Here is a 24,766-nt window from a genome sequence, read left to right as displayed (position 1 = left end):
TCATATCGCAAAAAATGGCCTGGTCATGAAGGAGGTGGGGGGGTAAACCTTCCGGGGCTAAAGTGTTTTTTAGCGGCGCTTTACTGTCTTTTTTGCTGCGCTTTTTGGGCGCTAGCGGGACACTTTTAGCCTCTGTTGGTGGCCGAAAAAGGGTTAAAACCGTCGGGGAATCGGTTCGGCAGCGCTGCCTATTGATTTCAATGGGCAGGGGCTCTTTAGGAGCTGTGTATACACCACTCCTACAGCGCTGCAAAGATGCGGCTAGCAGGACTTTTTTTACCGTCTTGCCAGCGCACTGCTCCAGTGTGGAGCCCTCGGGGCTTTCACATTGGAGTGAGAGGAGAGGCTCTTTCAGGGCACTTTGCAGGCGCTATTTATAGCGTTAAAACGCCTGCAAAGCACCTCAGTGTGAAAGCAGTCTTAATGTTTTCCACTAAATGAAGGACCAATTTAACCTGAACAAATGTAGTATAATTCACCTGGATACAATTAGTAGTTGCAATGCTATGTACTGTTTTACTAACACAAGATGTCAAAGATTTGTTCTAACTTTCATCATGAAATAATTCATTTGCACAGCCAAAGTGAAGATATTTTGAACTCCTATACAGTGGAACCTCGGATTATGAGCATAATCCATTCCAGGAGAATGCTCGTAATCCAAAGTACTCGCATATCGAAGCGAGTTTTCCCATTGAAGTCAATGGAAAGGAAAATAATTTGTTCTGCATTGCCTTCAATGGGATGCAATACCACATGCGGCCAGAGCCCAGGGGGGCGCCGGAGAGCCTCGGAAATGGCCGAAAAGGCCCGAGGACACTTCAGCTGACCTTGGCAAACCTCAGAAAGACTTCCTTTGCCGAGGTCAGCCGCGCTGTACTCGGGCCTTTCCGTGCATTTCCGAACGGGGCTTTTGGCTCTGCTCAGCTCCGGCCCCCCCCTACCTCAGGCCAAAAGTGGTACTGCACACCGCTTTGGCCTGAATCGCGCTCGTTTTGCAAGACAACACTCGAAAACCAAGTTACGATTTTTAAAAATACAATGCTTGTATTGCGAAACGCTCGTTAAACGCGTTACTCGCAATCCGAGGTTCCACTGTAATTGTTTTTTCTTTTTCTTTTTTTTGCATGATCTCTTTTTCTTTCTGTTCCTTTTTTCTTTCTATTGTCCTTTTTCTCACCCTTCCTCTCCCTCTCTCACCATCTCTCTCATTATTTTTTTTTTTTTATTCATTCTGGATAGACGGGGGAAGGGTAATAATCCCTGTAATTTTTATTTTGCCTTTTTTGTGTGTGCAGAAAATGAGCGGATATTTTTACAATGTGAGGGAGATGATCTTCTTGCACAGTTGGCACAGGAACAAATGTCCCCAATGGAAGAATTTGTTTTTCACTTTTTATGCTGCTTTTTATTATTGGGTAGGGGGCACAACTATATTGGACCTTGTTTTTTTTATTAAAAGGTCCACTTGAAGGACCTATTTACATCTACAGTAATATCATAGACACATTCCAAATAAATATGACACCAGAATAAGTCTGGATGCATAGTGAGCAGGGCCCTCTGATCCCTCCTGTATTGATTTGTATTATAAATGTACTGTCTGCCCTCATGTTGTAAAGCACTGTGCAAACTGTTGGCGCTATATAAATCCTGTATAATAATTTATGGTGTAATCAGTGTGTGGGCTGCTTGAATACAAATATTGGAGAGTGGACAAAAAAAATGTGGTCAAGAAGTTGGAAGAACAGGTTCAGTTCCCAAAGCTAACACATCAGGATGAGGATTCTTCTTTTCAAAGGGGTGACATTATAAGATTCCAATAAGATTTTTTTAAAAATTAAAGTCACATGGTTAAAATAAAGATCATTATCCTTGTGTTAAAAAATATGTAAACCTGATATTTCATATTCCTGGTATGTGTCTGCTGTACCATGTACTTGTATGAAAATGTCTCCTGTTGTCTTTGTATTTCTTCCTTTGTTTAAAATCTCTGGTGTTCCTGCCAGTCCTTCTACTTTCCTATTAAAACTGACCACACTATGCAGGAGAGCATGGCATGGTCAGTTCTCTAGCTGTGCTGGGAAATCAGCCTGCTCTTATCCAATGACCAGACTTGTCCTGACATGTTGTGCTCTGAGTGCCCCTTAACTTAAAATGTGCCTATCAGAGCGCCCCTTAACATAAAATGTGTCCATCAGCATGCCCCTTAACATAAAATAAGGGGCATGCTGATGGGCACATGTTATGATAAGGGGCACTCTAATGGGCACAATTTATGTTAAGGGGCACTCTGGGCACAACAAAAACGTGCCCATCTACATGCCCCTTACCATAAAATGTGCCCATCGGTGTTGTTCTTAAAGTAAAATATGCCCATCAGAGTGCACCTTAACAGATTATGCCCCACATACCTTGAGGTCAGGAGAGAGCAGCTTCAGCAAGCTGCAGCTGCACGATATACCTCGCATGAGAGCCAGGAGCAGCAGGGAGCGATGTGACGTCACGCCCGGCTGGGAGTAAGAGCCGCGGTGAGGAGCAGGAGGCGGGGCGCACACACGCAACATTACTGGTTGCTGGGAAACGCGTGGTCCCAGCAAGCCAATGACTGGTACTAAACTGGCGGTCCGGGCAGAAGTGTCCCGCGGGCTGCCTTTAATGATGGCTGCACTATAAAAATACATACCATTCTATCTAGTTTGTGTCCAGAACACACAGAGAACATATCTCATCCATTATTTGGTTTATATTTCGCATCACCGCCTGAAAAAAGATCTAAAACTATATTTTCCTCCCATCAAAAGCTAAGAATGAGTCTTAGTGGCTTTTTCTTTACACGTATATTTCAGTGACAGACAAAAAGTAAAAATCACTTGCTCTGGGTTCTTTCTCTCTGTAGGGTTAACTTGTGAAGCCTCCACCTTCTTTATGAAAACAGATTTTTAGTTTCGTTTCTTCCTCCTTGTTCTCAGAATGGCGTCTGCTGCTCTAGGAGAAGAGCTGAGCTGCTCCATCTGCCTGAACCTTTATACGGAGCCGGTGTCACTGAGATGTGGACACATCTTCTGCCGGGATTGTATTGTGACTGCTCTGGATACACAGGAGGGGTCTGGAGTTTATTCCTGTCCGGAGTGCAGAGAGGAGGATGTAGAACGTCCTACTCTGGAGAAGAACAGGAAGTTGTGTAACATTGTGGACAACTTCATATATACACAACAAAAGGAGGAGAAAAGTGAGATCCTCTGTACATATTGTGTGGATTCTCCAGTGGGAGCTGTAAAGACTTGTCTGCATTGTGAGACTTCTATGTGTGATAAACACCTGACAGCCCATTACAAGACAGTGGACCATGTGTTGGTGGAACCCACCTCATCCTTCAGTAGTAAAAAGTGCTCCATCCACAAGAAGCTTCTGGAATATTACTGCTCCGAGGACGCCGTCTGTCTATGTGTGTCCTGCTGTCTGGTGGGGAAACATAAAGGACATGAAGTGGAATTTCTAGAAGAGGCTTTGGAGAAGAAGAAGGAGAAACTAAGAAATATTCTAGAAAAACTAACTATGACAAAAGAGACAGCTGAGAAGAACGTTCAGAATCTACAGGACCAGAAGCGAAAAGCACAAGATAAAGCAGATGATGAGAAGAAGAGAGTCACTGTTCTGTTTGAGGATATGAGGAGACAGCTGGAGGTCCAGGAACAGAGAGTCCTGAGAGAGATCTCCAGACAGGTAGAGGAGGTCTCACAGTCACTCAATGATCTCACCAAACAGTTGGAGATACAGAAAGATGAACTGTCCAGGAAAATTGGTCACATTAAGAAGTTGTGTAACATGACCGACCCAATAACTGTCCTACAAGATCAGGAATCCGACACAGGTGACCAGAATGTGGCGGAATCTTCTGTTCATAATCTGGATGATTTTATGATCTCTCTTGTTTTACACAAATCTATAGCTGGACTTATCACTAATATGAAATTGAAAAACAACCTTTGTATGCAGAATGGAACTGATCTGATACTGGATGGAAAAACTGCCAGTGACTTTGTGTATTTATCTGATGACCTGGGAACAGCATCCGACTCTGACAGAAAAATGGTTAAACCAAAATTACCCCAGAGATTTATAAAATACAATCAGGTGATGAGTATGGAGAGTTTTTCTCATGGGAGACATTACTGGGAAGTAGAAGTTGGTGACTGTGGGAATTGGGATGTGGGTGTTTGCTATCCCAGTATACAGAGAGATGGAGAGAAGTCTGGTATTGGGTATAATAACAAGAAGTCCTGGAGTTTCTGCAAAACTGAAAATGCATATGCATCTCTACATGACTCTCGGAGAGAACCGTTATACCCGGAGTCTCCTGTGCAGAGATTGGGAATATATTTGGATTATGAAGGTGGCCGTCTGTCCTTCTACCAGCTGAGTGACCCCATCAGACACCTCCACACCTTCACCACCACCTTCACCGAACCCCTCCATGCGGCTTTTTATTTGTTTAGAGCCTGGGTAAAGCTGGTATCTCCGGTGTTTTCTATAAAACCATAATTTCCAACATAATTTCTTTTTTCTAAAATGTCGTCAATACAAATAAAGTAGGTGAAATCATATTGGGTGTAGTTACATCTGGGACAATTAAATAAACTCTATACAGTGAGGCCTCGTTCACATTGGAGCGACTTGACATGCAATTTGACAAGTCGCACCCTATTGTCGGCAATGGCCCTGTTCAAATTGGTGTGACGCCGACTTTGTGGTGCCCCATCGATTTGAAAAAATAGTTCCTGCACTACTTGTGGCAATTTTTGGGTGCGACTTGCATAGACATCTGTGCATGAAGCCACACAGATGACTTCTAAGTTGCACCTGAAGTCACACTGACACTCGGCTTTGAAATCGTGCAATTTCTGATGAAGTCGCACAATTCCAAAGCAGCATTCAATGTGAACGAGGGCTTAACCAACATTATTTGAAAGAGCTCCTGACAGTATTCAGAACAATAAATGTTCATATCCCCTTCTGCTAAGACTACATTCAGATCGGTGATTTAAGCCCCATACACACGTCTTGAGATTTGCCAAAACCATATAATATGAGGTCAAACCTTAAGAGTTTCAATTTGTATGCAATCAGGCAGGCCCTCGCACTACATGGTTTTGGTAAATCTGAAGACAAAAATCTGCAGAAAATCTAATAGTGTGTATGGGGCTTAAGGTCGGTGCAAACTGCAGCGGTAGGAATCTTCTGATTTCTCCTGCAGCTGAGAGCGGTTAGGTGTGACCACCGGCCCCGTTCAATTTAATGACCGGGCGGCAGCTATTCGCGGCTCTCCACACAGCCAGTCATTACCGGCGGTGATCACTGCTGGACACTTTTGTGTGGTTAGTAAAGATCACCACAGATAATCGCTGGTTGTGTGGAGAGACGCTCACAGCTGCAGCACAAATCACCAGATTCCTTCCTTTACAGCTCACAGCGGCCTTAATCGCCAGTATGAACGTAGCGTTCGCCCAGCTTCACACCGACAGCGGGATTGAAATCGTGCGAGTTCAGCTGAAATCACAAGATTTTATACCCGCATGTCAGTCCGACTTTGGGGGGGATTTCAGAGACATCTGTGCGGGTTGCTGCACAGATATCTATACAAATCGCACCTCGAAGTCGCCAAAAGTAGTACAGGAACTAATTTTGGGAATGAGAGCGGCGCAAATTCGGACAGTGCCATTGCTGGCAATAGCCGCTTTCTATTTTTAGAAATGTTTTTGTTTTCTTTCCTTTTTTAGCACATCTGTCAGATAAATTACAATGAAGAGAATTGTTTTAATCTCTCTCCATTAGTCACAATGTAGCCACGCCCTCCACTCATAGAAAACCCCGCCCACTTCCATACAAGTCACTGGGAACGCAGCGACATTCTTCCCCATTCTGAGTTGTGGGAACTTTAGAGAGTGGTAGAAAACACTGGAGAGGGGAGACTTATTCCGGGTATAGAGAACTCCTCTTATAGGAGACAGAATTCTATGATATGATGGTGTCGGGTTTTCATGTCACTGTTGTTTTTATTGGTTGATGTTAGAGATGATCTGAAGACTTTTTGCTGTTATGAATGGAGTAGGGAAGGATTAGAACCTCTGTCAGGTTTTTATTGCTGTCTGTGTCCCCTCTGGAGAGATCCGTCCTCTCTATTTGTTCTGGTGACCATTATCACTGAGAGAGAAAGTGACGAGAAATCCAAAACTTTATAAATAGATGGGAAATCTTCCAATCGGCACACCTGTACCAGTGCCCAAAGGAGAATGGTCACCATACACAATACAATCTGACCATACAATTTCTGTACAATCTACTTGAGATTGCCTAAAAATGTTGTAATATGAGGACAAACCTCATCTATCCAATCAGGAAGGCCCTTGTACGACATAGTGGTTGGTAGATCTAAAGGAGATTGTACAATAAGATTGTAACATTTCTGGTGGAATTAAGAGTGTGTTTTGTTCTAATTTGGAGAGATTTTCCCACTTCCTGTTGTGTCTCTGGGACAGGAAATAAAAAGAAATCCATCAATTGGGACACAGACAGCAAAAACAAAAAAATAAACAAACTGCATCTGCAAAAGGCAAAGGTCTTTATTAAAGTTGAAATCCAATCAGATTTTTGGTTCCTCTCTTCCCTCCTCATCAACTTGTCATTTAAAATTTCAAATAAAACATTTGATTTTCATTACATGACTGGTCTCTGTGCTTCTTTATGTAATGCAGGCAGATCACGGCAGGTGGGAGGGGCTAGCCGGGTGCTGTACATGGCTTCCTGAAAATGTTGAGTGATTGGTGGATATCAGTTGGGAGGGGTGGGAGTTCCTAGGCAGGCTGTATTTGCATGTAGACTTTCCTATGTAACACAAACATATGCCGACAAATCAGGGCTAGATGATGCTGGATGTTCTCCAGCCAGGAAATAGGAAGGGCTCTACATTTTGCAGCTTTTAATGTGAGAATCTCTGGAGCTATGGATGACTGATATCCCTCACAGTATACCAGGGAAGGAAAGAAAACTCAGTACAAAGAATTGAAGCCATTGCTTCAGTATGAGAGCCGAGCAATGAGAATTGTAGGAGAGCTCAGCAATGGCAACCAAAATATTTCGCTCCATGAAGATTTCCTGTAACGAATTGACTGCCAAGAACGTGCATTATATGTCATGGTTGTCCCTCTCCTAGACAGCCAATAACATCCAGTAAATACCATGGCAATCACAGGGCTTAGATCTAGACTGTGACCTTCCCACTGTCTGTAGAAGTGATCAGTGTTCTGACTCAACTACAAGGCAATAAACGTTATCTTCAGCTTCACATAGAGCTTACATGACCTGGTGATCTATTTATCCCTTGCATCAATTCAGACAGCTTAACTCAATGGATAACTCACTGTATGGAAAGACAGACGATGAATCCTCTCGAATGTTCCGTTTAATGATGGGTATCCATAGGTAGAAAAACGTTGCAGTTGTAAGTAGGGTTGTCCCGATACCGATACTAGTATCAGTATCACCACCGATATCGAGCATTTGCCCAAGTACTTGTACTTGGGAAAATGCTCCCGATGCTTCCCCCGATACCTGGAAGTCAGCTGTGATCGGCGCGTGGGGGAGTTACAAGATTCTCCCCCAGCTTTCAGCTGCTTTAGTGACATACAGCGGTGATCGGTCACCGCTGACTGTCACTGCATCCTCCTCCATGTCCCCTCCGTTCCTCTCTCCTTTTCTGTGCCTCTCCGCTGTCCCCTCCGTTCCTCTCTCCTTTTCTGTGCCTCTCCGCTGTCCCCTCCGTTCCTCTCTCCTTTTCTGTGCCTCTCCGCTGTCCCCTCCGTTCCCCTCTCCTTCTCTGTCCCCCTCCGTTCTCCCCCTCCGTTCCGCCGTCCCCCTCCTCCTTCCTTTGTGTATGGATAGAGTCAGCTGACTCTGTCCATTCACATAACTGAAACATTGTAATCTCCTGTGATTATGATGTGTCAGTTTATGAATGGAGAGGAACCGCTGTCTTCTCTCCATTCAATTTCAGTGCAGCTGAGGCTGCAGAGAAAGGGACTGGGGAATCTCTATCCTCTGTCTCTTTCTCCGTCTCAAAGAGGAGATATCAGAGGTCTGTTAAGACCCCTGATATCTCACCAAAGCCCCCCCAACAGGGCTGATTAAAAAAAAACACACATATTGCAATAAATAATAAAAAAAAATATTATTGTAAAAAATAAAAATTGTAAATTAAAAAAAAAAAACCACACATACACCGTTCACCCCCCACCCCCCACCCCCGGCCCCCCGCCCAAAAAAAAAGCACTGTTAAAAAAACAAACAAAAAAAAAACACTGTCACGTGACATAAAAAAGTATCGGTATTCGGTATCGGCGAGTACTTGAAAAAAAGTACTTTCGGTACTTGTACTCTGTCCTAAAAAAGTGGTATCGGGACAACCCTAGTTGTAAGCCACATGTAAAGATGTTACAGCAATGAGGTATACTGTGCACAATGAATCAGAGAGAGGAAGGGGAGGAGAATATACAGAACTACGGTGAGAGAAAGAGTTCAGACAGACAGAGGGAACAAATCTTAAAGACACAGAGCATAATAAATCACATAGTGTAACACAACACTCCCCGTCTGAAATCTTTAGATTTCATAACCATAAACAATTATATATTTATATATATATATATATATATATATGTATATATATATATTCAATAAGTCCAATACTGTTAAATGTCCTGGAACCTGTAATGAAAAACATGCAACAAGCAAGTATAAACATAAGTCCAACAGGATTGAAGAACATGTAGTCCGACGTATGACGTCTTCAAAGAATTCCAAAGTTCAGAGTAGAACCTGTTGATAGCAGCAATGTACTCCCCGCCGTGCCAACAGCATGGCTAGTCCTTGCATAAGTCACTCACCTGGCAAAAGGAGTACTAACTCAGTAATTGGTCGAGTGAAGGTTCGTATGGATCCTCCCTTGGTTACCTTGACTTCTACCTTGCGGAGCTTGTTATCGTCACTGGGCATAACCTTGGTAATAAGACCCATAGGCCACTCATTCCGACAAACTTCCTTGTCTTTTAGAAGGATGAGATCTCCAACCTTAAGATTAGCCTTAGATGTTTGCCATTTGTTACGACCTTGAAGGTGATGAAGATACTCCTTCCTCCAGCGATGCCAAAACACATTGGCGAGATGCTGCACCTGCTTCCATTGACGCCTGTAGATATCCTTGGGTTCAATCTCACTTGAAGATACTACAGCAGCCCCAATCTTTTGAGTAAGGAGCAAAGCTGGAGTAAGGATCACTGGAGCATCAGGATCTGAAGATACCGGCACTAAAGGTCTTGCGTTCACTATAGCACACACTTCAGCGAGAAAGGTAGACAAAGTATCCTGGGTGAGTGGTAAAGACTTGTGAGTCGGCAACATGGAGTCAATAGGGGGAGAGTATGACTCCTCACACAAAAAGCTTGGAGGTGACAGCCATAAGTTGTCCAGAAGAACATCAGATGACACGGCTCTGGTCCCACAGTCAGCTGGATTGAGTTCAGTGGGAACGTAATGCCATTGACTTGGTAGGGAGAATCTCTTAATACGTTCAACCCTGTTGCTGACGTACACATGAAACTGTTTTGTTTGGTTGTATATGTAACCAAGTACTACCTTACTGTCTGTATAGAAGGTGAAAGAATCAATTCTAGTGTCCATTTCACTTCGTATGACTTCGGCAATTTCTACTGCTAGCACGGCTGCACAAAGTTCAAGTCTTGGTATGGTATGTGCAGGTTTGGGAGTGAGTTTTGCCTTGCCTAGAACAAAACTACAGTGTGATTCCCCATTCATTTCAGAGGTCTTCAAATAGGCTACAGTAGCAATAGCTTCAACTGATGCATCGGAGAAAATATGAATTTCCCTCCGGTAAACAGTTGAAATAGAACCTGGAACATAGCAACGGGAAATCTGAAGTTTTTCTAGTGACTTCAAAGAATGTCTCCACCTTTCCCACTTGTGTTGATTCTCACTAGGTAAGGGAGTATCCCAGTCTATGTTCTCAGTAGATAACTGTCTTAGCAGAATCTTACCTTGAATGGTAACTGGAGCAAGGAAACCAAGTGGGTCATAGATGCTATTCACCACTGACAGGACTCCTCTCTTAGTGAAGGGTTTGTCACAAGTTGACACTTGGAAGGTGAATGTGTCTTGTTCGATGTTCCACAACAAACCCAGACTTCGCTGTACAGGAGGCACATCTGTACCCAAATCTAGGTTTTTTAGACTGGTGGCATAGTCCTCAGAGTGAAAGGCATTCATAAGTTCCTGGCTGTTGGATATAATCTTGTGCAGTCTAAGGTTTTCTGTAGCCAGCATCTCCTTTGTTCTGGTGAGGAGATCAATCGCTTCTTTAGCGGTCGGAAAAGACTTGAGTGCGTCGTCAACGTAGAAGTTTCTTTCAACAAACTGACAAGCATCAGATCCATATTCTTCTTCTCCAGTCTGAGCTGTTCTCCTTAGCCCATAAGTTGCCACTGCAGGAGAAGGACTGTTACCAAAGACATGTACCTTCATTCGAAAGTCTATAACTTCCTTGTGTCTTTGTGCCATAGAAACCTGAGGTAGTTTCTGTTGTCTTCTCTGACAATGAAGCAGTGAAACATCTGTTGAATGTCTGCCATAACTGCTACAGGCTCTTGTCTGAAGCAAATCAAGACTCCTATTAGACTGTTGTTCAAGTTAGGCCCTGTAAGGAGCATGTTGTTGAGAGAAACACCTTCATGCTGAGCACTGGAATCAAAGACAACTCTGACTTGGTCGGGTTTACGTGGGTGATACACGCCAAAGGATGGAAGGTACCAGCATTCTTCTCCCTCCTTTAGTGGGGGGGCAGGCTCTGCATGATCTCTGTCAAATATATTTTGCATAAAATCCACAAAGTGTCTTTGCATCTCTGGTTTCCTGCTAAAGTTGCGTTTTAAGGAGGAGAATCTACTGATGGCCTGTTGCAAGTGGTTGGGCAGTCTCTCTCTTGGGAGACGAAAAGGTAGGGGTGCTACCCAGTTATTGGCGTCGTCTTGAAAGAACTCATTGTCCATTACCTTGATGAATTCTTTGTCTTCCGTTGAAGGAGCCAGTATGTCATCTTCACTGGTTGTATTAAACACTGTAGAGCCGAAGTCGTCATCGTGGCAGGAGAAAGGGCTTGTGTTACCTGAGATACCATGTTGCCATCCGTGGCTGGCTATCTTCTCTTTCACCCAGTAGTGATGTGGGCATGGCTCAAAGTAAGTGTTTCGGCCATTTGGCAGAACATTTGTCTTGAATGACGAAATGTTGGTAGGTCTCTTCATTTTGCCTATACAGACGTTGCCTATGATGACCCACCCTAGATCCATGCGCTGAGCAAATGGGGCATCTGGGGGTCCACTGACTTGTCTGTGTACCTTGTGAATTCTTAGAATGTCTCTTCCTAACAGAAGAAGGATCTGAGCATCTTTGTCAAGCGGCGGTATCTCATTTGCTATTACCTTCAGGTGAGGGTGATGGAAAGCAGCAGCTGGAGTAGGGATTTCTTCCCTGTTAGCAGGTATCTGATTGCACTCGACAAGTGTAGGTAGGGGTAATTGCAAGTTACCTTTGAGAGAAGATACCATGAGTCCATGAGCCCTTCTTCCAGAAACCTTTGTAGTTCCACTACAGGTACCCAAGGTGTAAGGATGAGCTTCGCCTTTTATTTCAAATAGATTAAACAGTTCTGATCTTGCAAGCGATCTATTGCTCTGATCGTCTAGGATAGCATAGGCTTTTAGAGTCTTTTCTGGTTGGTCCTTGTGGTATATGTTCACCAAGCATATTTTAGCACAGGACTTATCACAGCGGTCTTCTCCACAAACTTCAGTGCAGGATGAAGAAATTATGGTAGAATTAGGCACTTGGTCTGTATTCTCCCCGCCATGCGTTAACCTGGGAGGAGCGTTAGCAGGTTGTGCAGAGCTGGGCTCAAGCGGATGGAGGGCTTGCACATGCTCTTCAGAACCACACTCTATGCACTTGATGGATACATTACAGTCCCTTGCAAAATGTTCGGTAGAAGCACAGCACCTGAAACATACCCTAAATGTCTTTAAAAGCTCCTTACGCTCTTCCAGAGGCTTTTTCCTGAAGCCAATACATTTCTTGAGGGGGTGTGGCTTCTTGTGAATGGGACACTCTCTGTTAGGGTTTTCAATCTTCCTACTCTGTCTGTCCGTGGCCACCACTGTGGTAGGAGTGGGAAGGATGTCAGTCTTTTTCACGGATACTGGGCCTCTACGGCTTCTATAGTTGCCCTGAAGACTGGTACTCTTAGGAAATGGTGAGAAGAGACTGTACTCACCGTAGGAAAAACTTGGATCATTCTTGGTCTCTGCGATTCTCCTGATGAAGTTGCAGAAGAAAGAGAATGGAGGGAAGGAAACCTTGTTCTCTTTTTTGTATGATGATCCTAGTGCAGACCATTTCTCTTGTACACCATACGGGAGCTTGGAGACGATTGGGTTTACCCCTCTTGCAGTGTCAAGGTAACTGAGTCCAGGTAGTTTTGGGTCTGCCTTGGCTAGCTGAAGCTCAAGGAGAAGGTCACTCGATCTCTGGAACTCCTTGTTGTCCTTACCAGATATCTTTGGAAAGGTTTCCAGACGCATGAACAAGGCATTTTCTATAGCTTCTGGACTGCCATAACTTTGCTCTAGTCGCTCCCATGCAGCTATGAGGCCTGCTGTAGGATTGTCCATGAAAACTGATCTTAATGGCTTAACACGTGCAGCAGATAGAGGACCAAGCCGTCTAATCAGCAGATCCAATTCTTGAGCCGCTGTAATGCCAAGATCGCTGATTGCAGTTCTGAAAGCACATTTCCAACTTCTGAAGTTCTCAGGTTGGTCATCAAAACTTGTAAGACCAGTCTTTGTGAGCTCTTTGCGAAGTATGTACCTCACAAACTCTGCTGTCTCAGTTGTCTCTGCCTTTATGTGAGATGCTGTTGGCTGAATGGTGCTGATTGCACTATCTTTGACATTATTGTTAAATTACACAGGTAAATATGGTGCAGCAGATGCGTTCAGGTGAGTTGCTTGCTTGAAGTCGGTTGTTCCAATGGTACGTTGACTCAATGCTGTACCGATGACAGGAAATTGATGACTTGCTTGCAGCTTGCTCTGATGCTCTTTGACATAAGAAGGAAGGTTAGGTAGGCAGGCAGGAAATGCATTGGAGTGATTTTGCATGCAGGAAGTTGCTGGAACCTCCTTAACTTGGAGCTGTGAAGGAGTTTCTAAGTTGCCAGGAGCATTGGAGACAATGGAGTGTATACTGCAGTGGCTTAGGACATAGTCTTTAGTGCGTTTGAGGGGATCTTCCATATCTGCTATGTTTAGGTTGATGCTGTCTTTCTCACTTGCACCTTCATCTGCACTGATAGCTTGCTCTAAAACCCTTAGCCTTGCCATAGCTGCGTCATGTTTACACTGTTCATTTAAGATTTCTATAGTTGCTCTTTGACGTGCGGTCTGAAGCACTGACTCCTTTTCCAACTCTGCTCTCTTTTCTGCATATGCGACCTGCACCTTGCTGGCTTCCGCTTCAGCGCGGGCACTAATAAGTCGCTCACTGAGTGTAGAGTATCTTGAACTATGACTTCTAGAAGACCTTTTAGAATGTCTGGTGGAAACAGATCTGTGAGATGCAGTGTCCTATAGCAGCTTTAACTTTGCTTCTGCCTTTAATTTGGTTTGCTGGATAAAACCGTCTCTTTCCAGATTAAGAGCCTTGAAATTCTTTAAATTCCTCGAGTGAAAGTTCTGTGTTCATATTTAGTGTCAGTAATTCACATTCAACAGACACTGTATTTGATTCAAAGGCAATCTTGTCCCAAAATAGCTTCAAGGTATTAAACAATTCAGTTCTTAAGGCTTCATAATTCTCCATCACTTTCCAGGTGGATTTGACTGAGCGTTTGGGTAAGTCAGTTGGCTCAGTGTCTTGTGTTGGAGTGGCTGTGTATTCACATTGAGAGCTGTGGTGACTCATGGCTGACACAGGCAGAGAATGTCTCAGTGATAAGCAGGCAGGATCTGTGTGCTGTAATATGACACCCTGCAGCCTGGTCTCAGGTTATGAAGATTCCATGTGCTGCTGTCTCATTCTTTCTTGCAATGAGGGCAGTAAATCTTGTCTGTAACAGTACTGTATGCAGAAATCTTGTAATTAGGCTGTGGAACTTCGTTTTTCTACTGTTCTGACTCAACTACAAGGCAATAAACGTTATCTTCAGCTTCACATAGAGCTTACATGACCTGGTGATCTATTTATCCCTTGCATCAATTCAGACAGCTTAACTCAATGGATAACTCACTGTATGGAAAGACAGACGATGAATCCTCTTGAATGTTCCGTTTAATGATGGGTATCCATAGGTAGAAAAACGTTGCAGTTGTAAGCCACATGTAAAGATGTTACAGCATGAGGTATACTGAGCACAATGAATCAGAGAGAGGAAGGGGAGGAAAATATACAGAACTACGGTGAGAGAAAGAGTTCAGATAGACAGAGGGAACAAATCTTAAAGACACAGAGCATAATAAATCGCATAGTGTAACACAACAATCAGGGTGGGTGTACAGAGGCCGGATCACATCTACATAGTATACATATGAAGGTCCTTCACCCCTCCTCAGCATGGTAGTGACAAAAGGCAGGTGTGAAGAAATGCTCTAAAGTAAGAATGTGTTCAAAAATATATTTTTTAATTGTTTATTTTTATCAACGTGCAAAGTGCAAAATTTAATGGGACATAGGCATGCTGCATTTGGGGGAACAGAGGCTGCATTTGGGGGAACAGAGGCTGCATTTAATGGGACACAGGCCTGCTGCATTTGGGGGAGGGGGACAGAGGTTGCATTTGGGAGAACAGAGGCTGCATTTAACGGGACACAGGCATGCTGCATTTAACCACTTAAGGACTGCCTCACGCCGATGTACGTCGGCAGAATGGCACGGGCAGGCAGAATCACGTACATATACGTGATCTGCCTCCCGTGGGCGGGGGGTCCGATCGGACCGTTCGTGGCCCCCCCTCACGATCGCCGCCGGCCAAATCATTCCTCTGCTGCTGTATGCTAAACAGCAGCAAAGGAAATGATGTCATCTCTCCTCGGCTCGGTATTTTCCGTTCCGGCGCCGAGGAGAGAAGACTGCAATGTGAGTGTAACACTACACACACACAGTAGAACATGCCAGGCACACAAAACACCCCCCTTTACCCCCCGACCCCCCCCCCCAATCACCCCCTAATCCCCCCCCCCTGTCACACTGACACCCACACAGTAATGGTACACTACATAGTATATTTACCATAACCTTGGAACCCGTCACTTCACCCGAGCTGTAATAATAGATGGAGTCTCACACAAGTTGTCAATTAACCACTTAGAAAGTTTACTAAGAGGATGTTTAGCACAATGAACACTGTGGTAACTCAGATATAAAGAATGACAATAGAAAACAGTCAATGTGTACATGAACTGAGAATTCAATTATCACCATGGAGGGTATATACAGACAGATGCTCAGTGGGACAAATGCTCAATATCATACAACACTTATATTAAGCACTTTCCCACTGCAGCCTCAATGCACACACCAGACCCGAACATATTACATTCACATAAATAGGATAATCCAGTACAATATTGAATCCTATACTCTATGGCTCCCCCTAGGCTGCAATTCAATGTTCAGAGAGTAAGAGTATAGTGACACCCTGATGCCTTGCTGAGGGTGATAAGAGTGCTTTATCTTGATTTATTCTTCAGCTAGCTCTTTAATTTGAACAGCAGTTATTTGTAATCCAACATGAGGGAACATAAAAGAAACAGACTGTAGAATGGTGAGTGTAATGAGAACTATTCCTTTGGTGATGATGAACAGACAACACTCCTTTAACTCTTCCTTGTGAACTGTAATAGTAATGCAGTACCACGTCTACAGCATGGGTTGTAATGAACCCCAGAGTTCCGCTGTGCACGGCCTATGAATCAGCAGAACCACCTCTGTGGAACCACAAGTCTTACCAGCAAACAGTGTATTCTATTGGTTTGGGCAAGTGCCCGCTCACCACAACAGGCCCAGGTACCATAGGATGCCTTCCAAACTCTTTTCCTGAGATCTCTGCCTGATCCGAAGCCGGCGCAGTCACACCGCACTGCTCCTTCAGATGGCTGGTGACTGGAATACAGGAAAACTCCAGGAGGTCTTGGGTCCTCAGGCTCATCCACACTCGGATCCAGCTGGCTGTGCTCTGGAACTCCTCAGAGGCAGATTGATTCCGCTCCGCGCCTTACAGGCCGCAGTCTCCCAGTCACACTCGCAGACCTCACTGCATGCAGGTATTGAATAGCTTCCCAAGAGGCCGGAAACATGCCACGCCTGTCCTTTTTATCTGCCTACCCAGCAGGCTGTGCAGTAACTTTGCCTTGTGGGTCTGTGGCTGGGCATTGTGGGTTTAGTAGTTCCAAGAATTAGGGCAACACATGAGTCCTTTCCTCATTAAACCACATCCCCCACAATGCTTTGTAACTGATTACAGAACTGGTGCAAAAGTCTCAATAGCATTAAACGAACGCTAGAGGGAGCCACACTCTTATCTAAGAAACAACTTATTAACATAATAGCTTGGGTAGTAAAACCCCTGCGCTACATTAATATGTAGCAAGGTCCCAGGCTCCCTCCTTCTGTCTAATGAGAACCTCCAGGGCCAGAAATAGCTGACATCCTTCTGTATATACCAAAATCAAAAATGATGATGCGCCAACCAGAAGGCAGAGCAGCCAAACACAACAATCAGACAAAATTGTAAAGAATATATAAAATAAGTGTGGCGCTAAAAGGATGTCCTTTAATGGGCGGAGCCAAACAGAATGGTGTCTGAGAGGCAGTGTGCACAATAAAGAATATTGATGAAACTATAAGACTGTTGTTGTCTTCACCAAAAACAGAACAAATAATAAGAATATAAAAATAATGTATATATCAGTGAAGCATATATAAATTGTTGTGGCCCCTGAAGTGACAAAACACTCCCTGTGCATATGTACAAAACATATATATATGAACCAATAAAGAACCACCTAACCCAACATTAGGGAAAAGTAGTTGGATACAGAAGAACCAAAAAAAAAAAATATATATTCAATACGTCTCCAATGGGTGATATACACAGATAAAACGTGTAAATAAAAAAGTCCTTCTGGGACTTCTGTAATGAGTGACCCAAAATCGATAAGTGAGGAACCACCTAACCCAACAATAGGGAAAAATGGTCATGTGCAGAAAAAAAGAGTAAATTTGAAACGTCACAAATATGTGTCACACACAAAAACATGTAAATAAAAAGTCATTCAGGACTTCATATATAAATAAAAGGTGACCCAAAATCCAAATAATGTGATGGGGAAAACACTCAACAGCCGCCCAGATCAATACTGGAGGACAAATGGATCCGAAGATGGCATCCACGGGATCTGGTGATAAACTTCTGTATGAAAAGTATAGGTATATGTACCCTTACCGGAGATGGTGGACTCCCAGTCAGTGACTTGGGAGTCAAACGAACTTGTATTGAAGTAGGGGGGGTAGCTCCTGGAACCCAATAGCTGCAGATGGTAGAGGAATGGCAGCACTCACCGACTCAATCACTCTGATCTCACCGCCTTATCCAATCAAAGGTGTCAGTGCTTGTTGTAGATCTAACTCCATAGGTAGGAAGTCAATCCTCAAAGGAAAAAAACGAAGGCTTCCCCATAGTGTGAATAGGTTAAGAACCAGCTTTATTAAACGAATAATAAAAACACTATGGCTCTTCCAAAAGAAGGACAATAAAAAATATAGCGCTAAAATTCAAATGGTGGCAAGACAGGCATAACAAGGTTTGTTATGCCTGTCTTGCCACCATTTGAATTTTAGCGCTATATTTTTTATTGTCCTTCTTTTGGAAGAGCCATAGTGTTTTTATTATTCGTTTAATAAAGCTGGTTCTTAACCTATTCACACTATGGGGAAGCCTTCGTTTTTTTCCTTTGAGGATTGACTTCCTACCTATGGAGTTAGATCTACAACAAGCACTGACACCTTTGATTGGATAAGGCGGTGAGATCAGAGTGATTGAGTCGGTGAGTGCTGCCATTCCTCTACCATCTGCAGCTATTGGGTTCCAGGAGCTACCCCCCCTACTTCAATACAAGTTCGTTTGACTCCCAAGTCGCTGACTGGGAGTCCACCATCTCCGGTAAGGGTACATATACCTATACTTTTCATACAGAAGTTTATCACCAGATCCCGTGGATGCCATCTTCGGATCCATTTGTCCTCCAGTATTGATCTGGGCGGCTGTTGAGTGTTTTCCCCATCACATTATTTGGATTTTGGGTCACCTTTTATTTATATATGAAGTCCTGAATGACTTTTTATTTACATGTTTTTGTGTGTGACACATATTTGTGACGTTTCAAATTTACTCTTTTTTTCTGCACATGACCATTTTTCCCTATTGTTGGGTTAGGTGGTTCCTCACTTATCGATTTTGGGTCACTCATTACAGAAGTCCCAGAAGGACTTTTTTATTTACACGTTTTATCTGTGTATATCACCCATTGGAGACGTATTGAATATATTTTTTTTTTTTTTGGTTCTTCTGTATCCAACTACTTTTCCCTAATGTTGGGTTAGGTGGTTCTTTATTGGTTCATATATATATGTTTTGTACATATGCACAGGGAGTGTTTTGTCACTTCAGGGGCCACAACAATTTATATATGCTTCACTGATATATACATTATTTTTATATTCTTATTATTTGTTCTGTTTTTGGTGAAGACAACAACAGTCTTATAGTTTCATCAATATTCTTTATTGTGCACACTGCCTCTCAGACACCATTCTGTTTGGCTCCGCCCATTAAAGGACATCCTTTTAGCGCCACACTTATTTTATATATCCTTCTGTATATAGTGAGTTGTGAGGCATAGTGGGTGCAAGATGATTAAAGTCATTGGGCGCCACACACTTGAATGCAAAAGAGAGTTTATTTCTCTTAAACTTTTGAGGGAGAGAGGGTTAGGGTCAGGACACCCTTAGGTAGTTGCAAGTTCAATTGGCAGACTCCGAAACTTCAACAGGAGAACAGCCATGCAGGGAAAGGCATCCAGCAAGACGCCACTTCTGCATGTGTAGGAATGTTGTCTCCTATGGCAACAGTCTTTACCAGTTCCTAACACAAAGCGTAACAGTTCCTTCACTTCCACTGCAATCACTTCTTGTAGTTCTTCAGCCCACTGAGCTCCCAGTCTCTCTCACCAGACTAGATGATTCACTGCCACTGAATCCCTTGAGCTCCTCCAATCTTCAGGGTAGCATCTACCTCAAGTGTCACCCCCGCCTCTCTGCTGGGTCCCTAGCTTGGCACTCAAGATACCTCACTGGCCGGCTCGGTCCCTGGCTTGACACACAAGGCTGCTCTGCAAGCCTCGCCTCTGCTGGTTGGGTCCCTGACTTGATTCCCACTGAAGTTTCCTGATTCTTCACTGTCCCCGGTTGGTGAGAATACTGCTCCGGTACTTGCTTCAGTTACTCACTGTGGTCCCTGGTAATAAGGTGGTCCCTTAGTGGCGACAGCTTCCCCTCTACCCCCGACCACTGACAGGTTCTGCCGGCCGGAGAGTCCTTTTGATTGGACTGCAAGCCGCAGTCCCAACCCTGTGCTGCTCTCTTGCTTCTGGATAGGCCCTCAGGCAGCCTAGCAGCCAGATTTGCCCGGGATAGGCCCAAACTCCGGCCTAGCAGCCCGGGCAATACAACACACATCCACCCAGACAGCCGTCCAGGTAACACAGAACACCGATCACCTGACTCCACCCAAATATATAGGTTCTCCCAGCAGGCCAAGGGATTCAAGAAAACCCCTGCCCATTGGCTGAGACACCCCACCCCACACTCCACTCCTAATCTGACCTTGGGTTGCCCTTCTCGTATCTAGTACCACCAAGTACCCGGCCACCTAGTGGTAGAAGAGAAAAGTGCAACAAGGCCAAACTTTGGGAGAAATCAATGGATCTCTAACAATCAACCACGATAATTATTCCTGGCAAGTAAATATGTGAGGAGCAACTCTGCCTAAACTCCAGGGTGCTACATAAACAAAAGCAGCAGTCTGATGCAATAATGCGTTTCAAGCAGAATGGGGTGGTAATAACCGCTATGCTGACTCCATTGTACCCCCACTGGATCTCCATGAGGTCAATTCACATGAATCTGTTGATGGGATGGATCCCAGTTAGGGAAGTGTTGTAGGGTATTACTCATGACTGCAGGGCCATTTCAGTGAGGATCTCTGGATGTTCATTAGTGACGTGCTGGACTCGCCTCCCGGCCGGCTGATCTGACGTCTCTCCTCCGTTTCCTATGGCAGGTCTTCCTCTTGGCTCGGTGTTCCAGTGAGTCACTGGGCAGAGAGAAGCGGAGGTGTGGGCGCCTCGAGCACTTCTGGGTGAGTCTCTGTTCACACAGGATGCATCGTGGATTGCCCAACTCTCTCCTGCTCGGCTTGTGAAGGGTGGCGAAGGCTAGGAGCAATCGCTGAGAGGTGATTGGTGACTAGTGGGAGCCACACCCGTGACGAATGCTGCTGCAGGTCCCTCATACTTCCTCGCTGAGCGAGGTGGCTAGAACGGCTATGGGAAGCCAGTAGATGGTCCGCGGAGAGCGGGCATTGGGTGCAGATGGAGGCAGGGGTGTGCCAGAGCAGGCACAAAAAGACCCTCCCTAGGAAGCAGTGCGGGAGCGCCGGCCCTGCCCATGGCACACCTGCAATTCTCCTGTGCTGCGCCACACAATTTGAGAAACACCATCCTACAGCATCAATCCCTCACCAGCCAGAGTGGCAAAGGACATTCCACAGTTTCTGGTTTCATGGTAGCAATGTCAAGTGATGACTTGATGCATTTCCCCGTTCTGCCTAGTGACAGTACGCTGATCACCGCTCCCTGTAATCAGGAGCGGTGATCAGTGTCGTGTCACACATAGCCCCTCCCCCCCACAGTTAGAATCACTCCCTAGAACACACTTAACCCCTTCACTGCCCCCTAGTGGTTAACCCCTTCACTACCAGTCACATTTACACAGTAATCAATGCATTTTTAATCGCACTGATCGCTGTGAATGGTCCCGAAATAGCGCCAAAAGTGTCCGATTTGTCCGCCATAATGTCGCAGTCACGATAAAAATCGCTGATCGCCGCCATTACTAGTAAAAAAAAGAAAATTAATAAAAATGCCATAAAACGATCCCCTATTTTGTAGACACTATAACTTTTGCGCAAACCAATCAAAAAACGCTTATTGCGATTTTTTTTAACCAAAAATATGTAGAAGAATACGTATTGGCCTAAACTGAGGAAAAAAAATGTTTTTTTATATATTTTTGGGGGATATTTATTATAGCAAAAAGTAAAAAATAATGCGTTTTTTTCAAAATTGTCGCTATTTGTTTGTTTATAGTGCAAAAAATAAAAACCGCAGAGGTGATCAAATACCACCAAAAGAAAGCTCTATTTGTGGGGAAAAAAGGACGTCAATTTTGTTTGGGTGAAGCGTCGCACGACCGCGCAATTGTCAGTTAAAGCGATGCAGTGCCGTATCGCAAAAAATGGCCTGGTCATTGAGGGGGCAAATCCTTCTGGGGCTGAAGTGGTTAAAGGGTAACTCCGCTTTTCTGGAACAGCACATTTATTTCTGAAACAGACCACAAGTAAACATCACTTGCTTTGGGTTCTTCCTGTCCTCTGTAGGGTTAATGTGTGAAGCCTCCGCCTTCTTTATGACAACAGATTTTTAGTTTCGTTTCCTCTTCCTTGTTCTCAGAATGGCGTCTGCTGCTCTAGGAGAAGAGCTGAGCTGCTCCATCTGCCTGAACCTTTATACGGAGCCGGTGTCACTGAGATGTGGACACATCTTCTGCCGGGATTGTATTGTGACTGCTCTGGATACACAGGAGGGGTCTGGAGTTTATTCCTGTCCGGAGTGCAGAGAGGAGTATGTAGAGCGTCCTACTCTGGAGAAGAACAGGAAGTTGTGTAACATTGTGGACAACTTCAGATCTACACAACAAAAGGAGGAGAAAAGTGAGATCCTCTGTACGTATTGTGTGGATTCTCCGGTGGGAGCTGTTAAATCTTGTCTACATTGTGAGACTTCTATGTGTGATAAACACCTGACAGCCCACAACAAGACAGTGGACCATGTGTTGGTGGAACCCACCTTGTCCTTTGGAAGTAAAAAATGCTCCATCCACAAGGACCTCCTAAGGTTTTACTGCTCTGAGGACGCCATCTGTCTATGTGTGTCCTGCTGTCTGGTGGGGAAACATAAAGGACATGAAGTGGAACTTCTAGAAGAGGCTTTGGAGAAGAAGAAAGATAAACTATATAGTGTTCTAAGAAAATTGACAGCAACAAAAGAGACAACTGAAAAGGCAATTCTGAATCTACAGGACCAGAAGAGAAAAGCACAAGATAAAGCAGATGATGAGAAGAAGAGAGTCACTGCCCTGTTTGAGGATATCAGGAGACAGCTGGAGGTCCAGGAACAGAGAGTCCTGAGTGAGATCTCCAGACAGGTAGAGGAGGTCTCACAATCACTCAATGATCTCACCAAACAGTTGGAGATACAGAAGGATGAGCTGTCCGGGAAACTTGATCACATTGAGAAGTTGTGTAACATGACCGACCCAATAACTGTCCTACAAGATAAGGAATCAGATACTGATGAAGTCCTTCAAGATCAGGAATCAGATACAGATGACCAGAATGTGGAGGAATCTTCTGTTCCTGATTTGGACGATTTTATGATCTGTCTTCTGTTGCACAGATCTATAACTGATCTTATCACTAATATGCAATTAAAAAGCAGCTTCTATGTACAGGATACAACTGGTCTGCGACTGGATGAAAAAACTGCCTTTACTTCTGTGACTTTATCTGATGACCTGAGAACAGCAACCCGCTGTGAAACACGAAAGATTAGACCAAAATTACCAGAGAGATTTACATTATTCAGTCAGGTGATGAGTATGGAGAGTTTTTCCCATGGGAGACATTACTGGGAAGTAGAGATTGGTGACTATGGGGATTGGTATGTGGGTGTTTGCTATCCCAGTATAAAGAGAGATGGAAAGGAGTCTGGTATTGGGTATAATAACAAGTCCTGGGATTTTGGCATATGTGGAAATAAATATTCATGTGAACATAACTTTCGATTACAGGAGTTAAACCTGGAGTCTCCTGTGCGGAGATTGGGAATATATTTGGATTATGAAGGTGGCCGTCTGTCCTTCTACCAGCTGAGTGACCCCATCAGACACCTCCACACCTTCACCACCACCTTCACCGAACCCCTCCATGCTGTCTTCTATGTTAATAAGGGAGCCTGGGTAAAACTCATATCTTCGGTGTTTTCCATAAAATAATAATTTGCAACATATTTATTTTTTTCTACCATTTTGTCAATACAAATAATAGAAGGTGAAATCTTTTGGGGAATAGTAACAGCTGGGACAAGTAAAAGGGGCACTACATTAACCCCTTCCCACCTAAGGGTAAAACAAATCTTAATGCCTAAGTACAATTTTGCAACTTTGACATGTGTTATTAAAACTGTACATATCATCACAACTCCTTTGTGCATACAGCTGGATTATACCTTTTTTTTTTTTTTTCAGGACAAATTTGAGTTTCATTTGGTGGTAAATGGTTATGGATATCTCCTGTGTTTTTTTTTTTTTTATCATCAAAGAAAAACTGACCCAAAATAGAAAAAAAATTAAAAATTTAGCTGTATATTTCTTATTACTACTATAATCTACCACCAAGAGCAACCCAAAATAAATTCACCTGCTTCTGACAATTGCAGTGTTACCACATGTGTAAGTTATTTGTTGTTTGTACCCGTAGTACAGCCCAGAAACCATAGTGCGCATGTCGTTTTTTTTTCCCCACCTATAACACACTGACACTGATACTAATTTACAAAAAAAATAAAAAATCCTGCCCAAAATATACTGACACTGACCCCGATCTTTGACCCTGAACGTGACCCAAACGCTATCCTAGATTTACTGCTTTCCATCCGGGCCAATTCTGGCACTTCGCAACTACATGTAAAAATCATCATTTTTTTGGTGGAAAATTACTCAGAACCCCCCAAACATTATTCTTTTTTTTTTTTAGCAGAGAATAAAATGGTGGTTGTTGCAACTTTTTATGACACATGATATTTGCACAGCAATTTTTCAAAGGCATTTTTTTTTTTTTTGGTGAAAAAAAAAAAAAAGGTTTCACGAATTAAAATAAAATAAAACTCTAAAGTTAGCCCAATTTTTTTTTATAATGTGAAAGATGGTGTTACGCTGAGTAAATAGATACCTGTCATGCTTGAATATCACGCTCGTGGAATGGCGCCAAACTTCGGTACTCAAAAAATCTCCATAGGCAACGCTTTAAAATTATTTACAGGTTACCAGTTTAGAGTTACAGGGGAGGTCTTGGTATAGAATTGTTGCTCTCGCTCTATCGTTTGCGGCGATACCTCACATGTGTGATTTGAATGCCATTTACATATGTGGGCACGACGTACATATGCGTTCACTTTTGTGTGCGAGC

The 24,766-nt window shown here is 43.7% G+C and overlaps 2 protein-coding genes across 2 annotated transcripts; both read left to right on the top strand.

Moving 5' to 3' along the window:
- The first annotated feature begins 2,927 nt into the window (after positions 1-2,927).
- On the top strand, positions 2,928-6,720 carry LOC141148546 (E3 ubiquitin-protein ligase TRIM39-like). Its single transcript, XM_073636092.1, has one exon. The coding sequence runs from the start codon at positions 2,974-2,976 to the stop codon at positions 4,543-4,545; it is 1,572 nt and encodes a 523-aa protein (XP_073492193.1). The 5' UTR covers positions 2,928-2,973; the 3' UTR covers positions 4,546-6,720.
- A 15,211-nt stretch (positions 6,721-21,931) lies between these two features.
- LOC141148545 (E3 ubiquitin-protein ligase TRIM39-like) lies at positions 21,932-23,779 on the top strand. The gene has a single exon (XM_073636091.1). The coding sequence runs from the start codon at positions 21,973-21,975 to the stop codon at positions 23,572-23,574; it is 1,602 nt and encodes a 533-aa protein (XP_073492192.1). The 5' UTR covers positions 21,932-21,972; the 3' UTR covers positions 23,575-23,779.
- The last annotated feature ends 987 nt before the right edge of the window (positions 23,780-24,766 follow it).

This window comes from Aquarana catesbeiana, linkage group LG06 (assembly GCF_042186555.1).
Source record: "Aquarana catesbeiana isolate 2022-GZ linkage group LG06, ASM4218655v1, whole genome shotgun sequence".
Classification (NCBI taxonomy): Eukaryota; Metazoa; Chordata; class Amphibia; order Anura; family Ranidae; genus Aquarana; species Aquarana catesbeiana.
The sequence above is the reverse complement of the archived record's forward strand: the minus strand, read 5'-3'. Positions and strand labels throughout refer to the sequence as shown.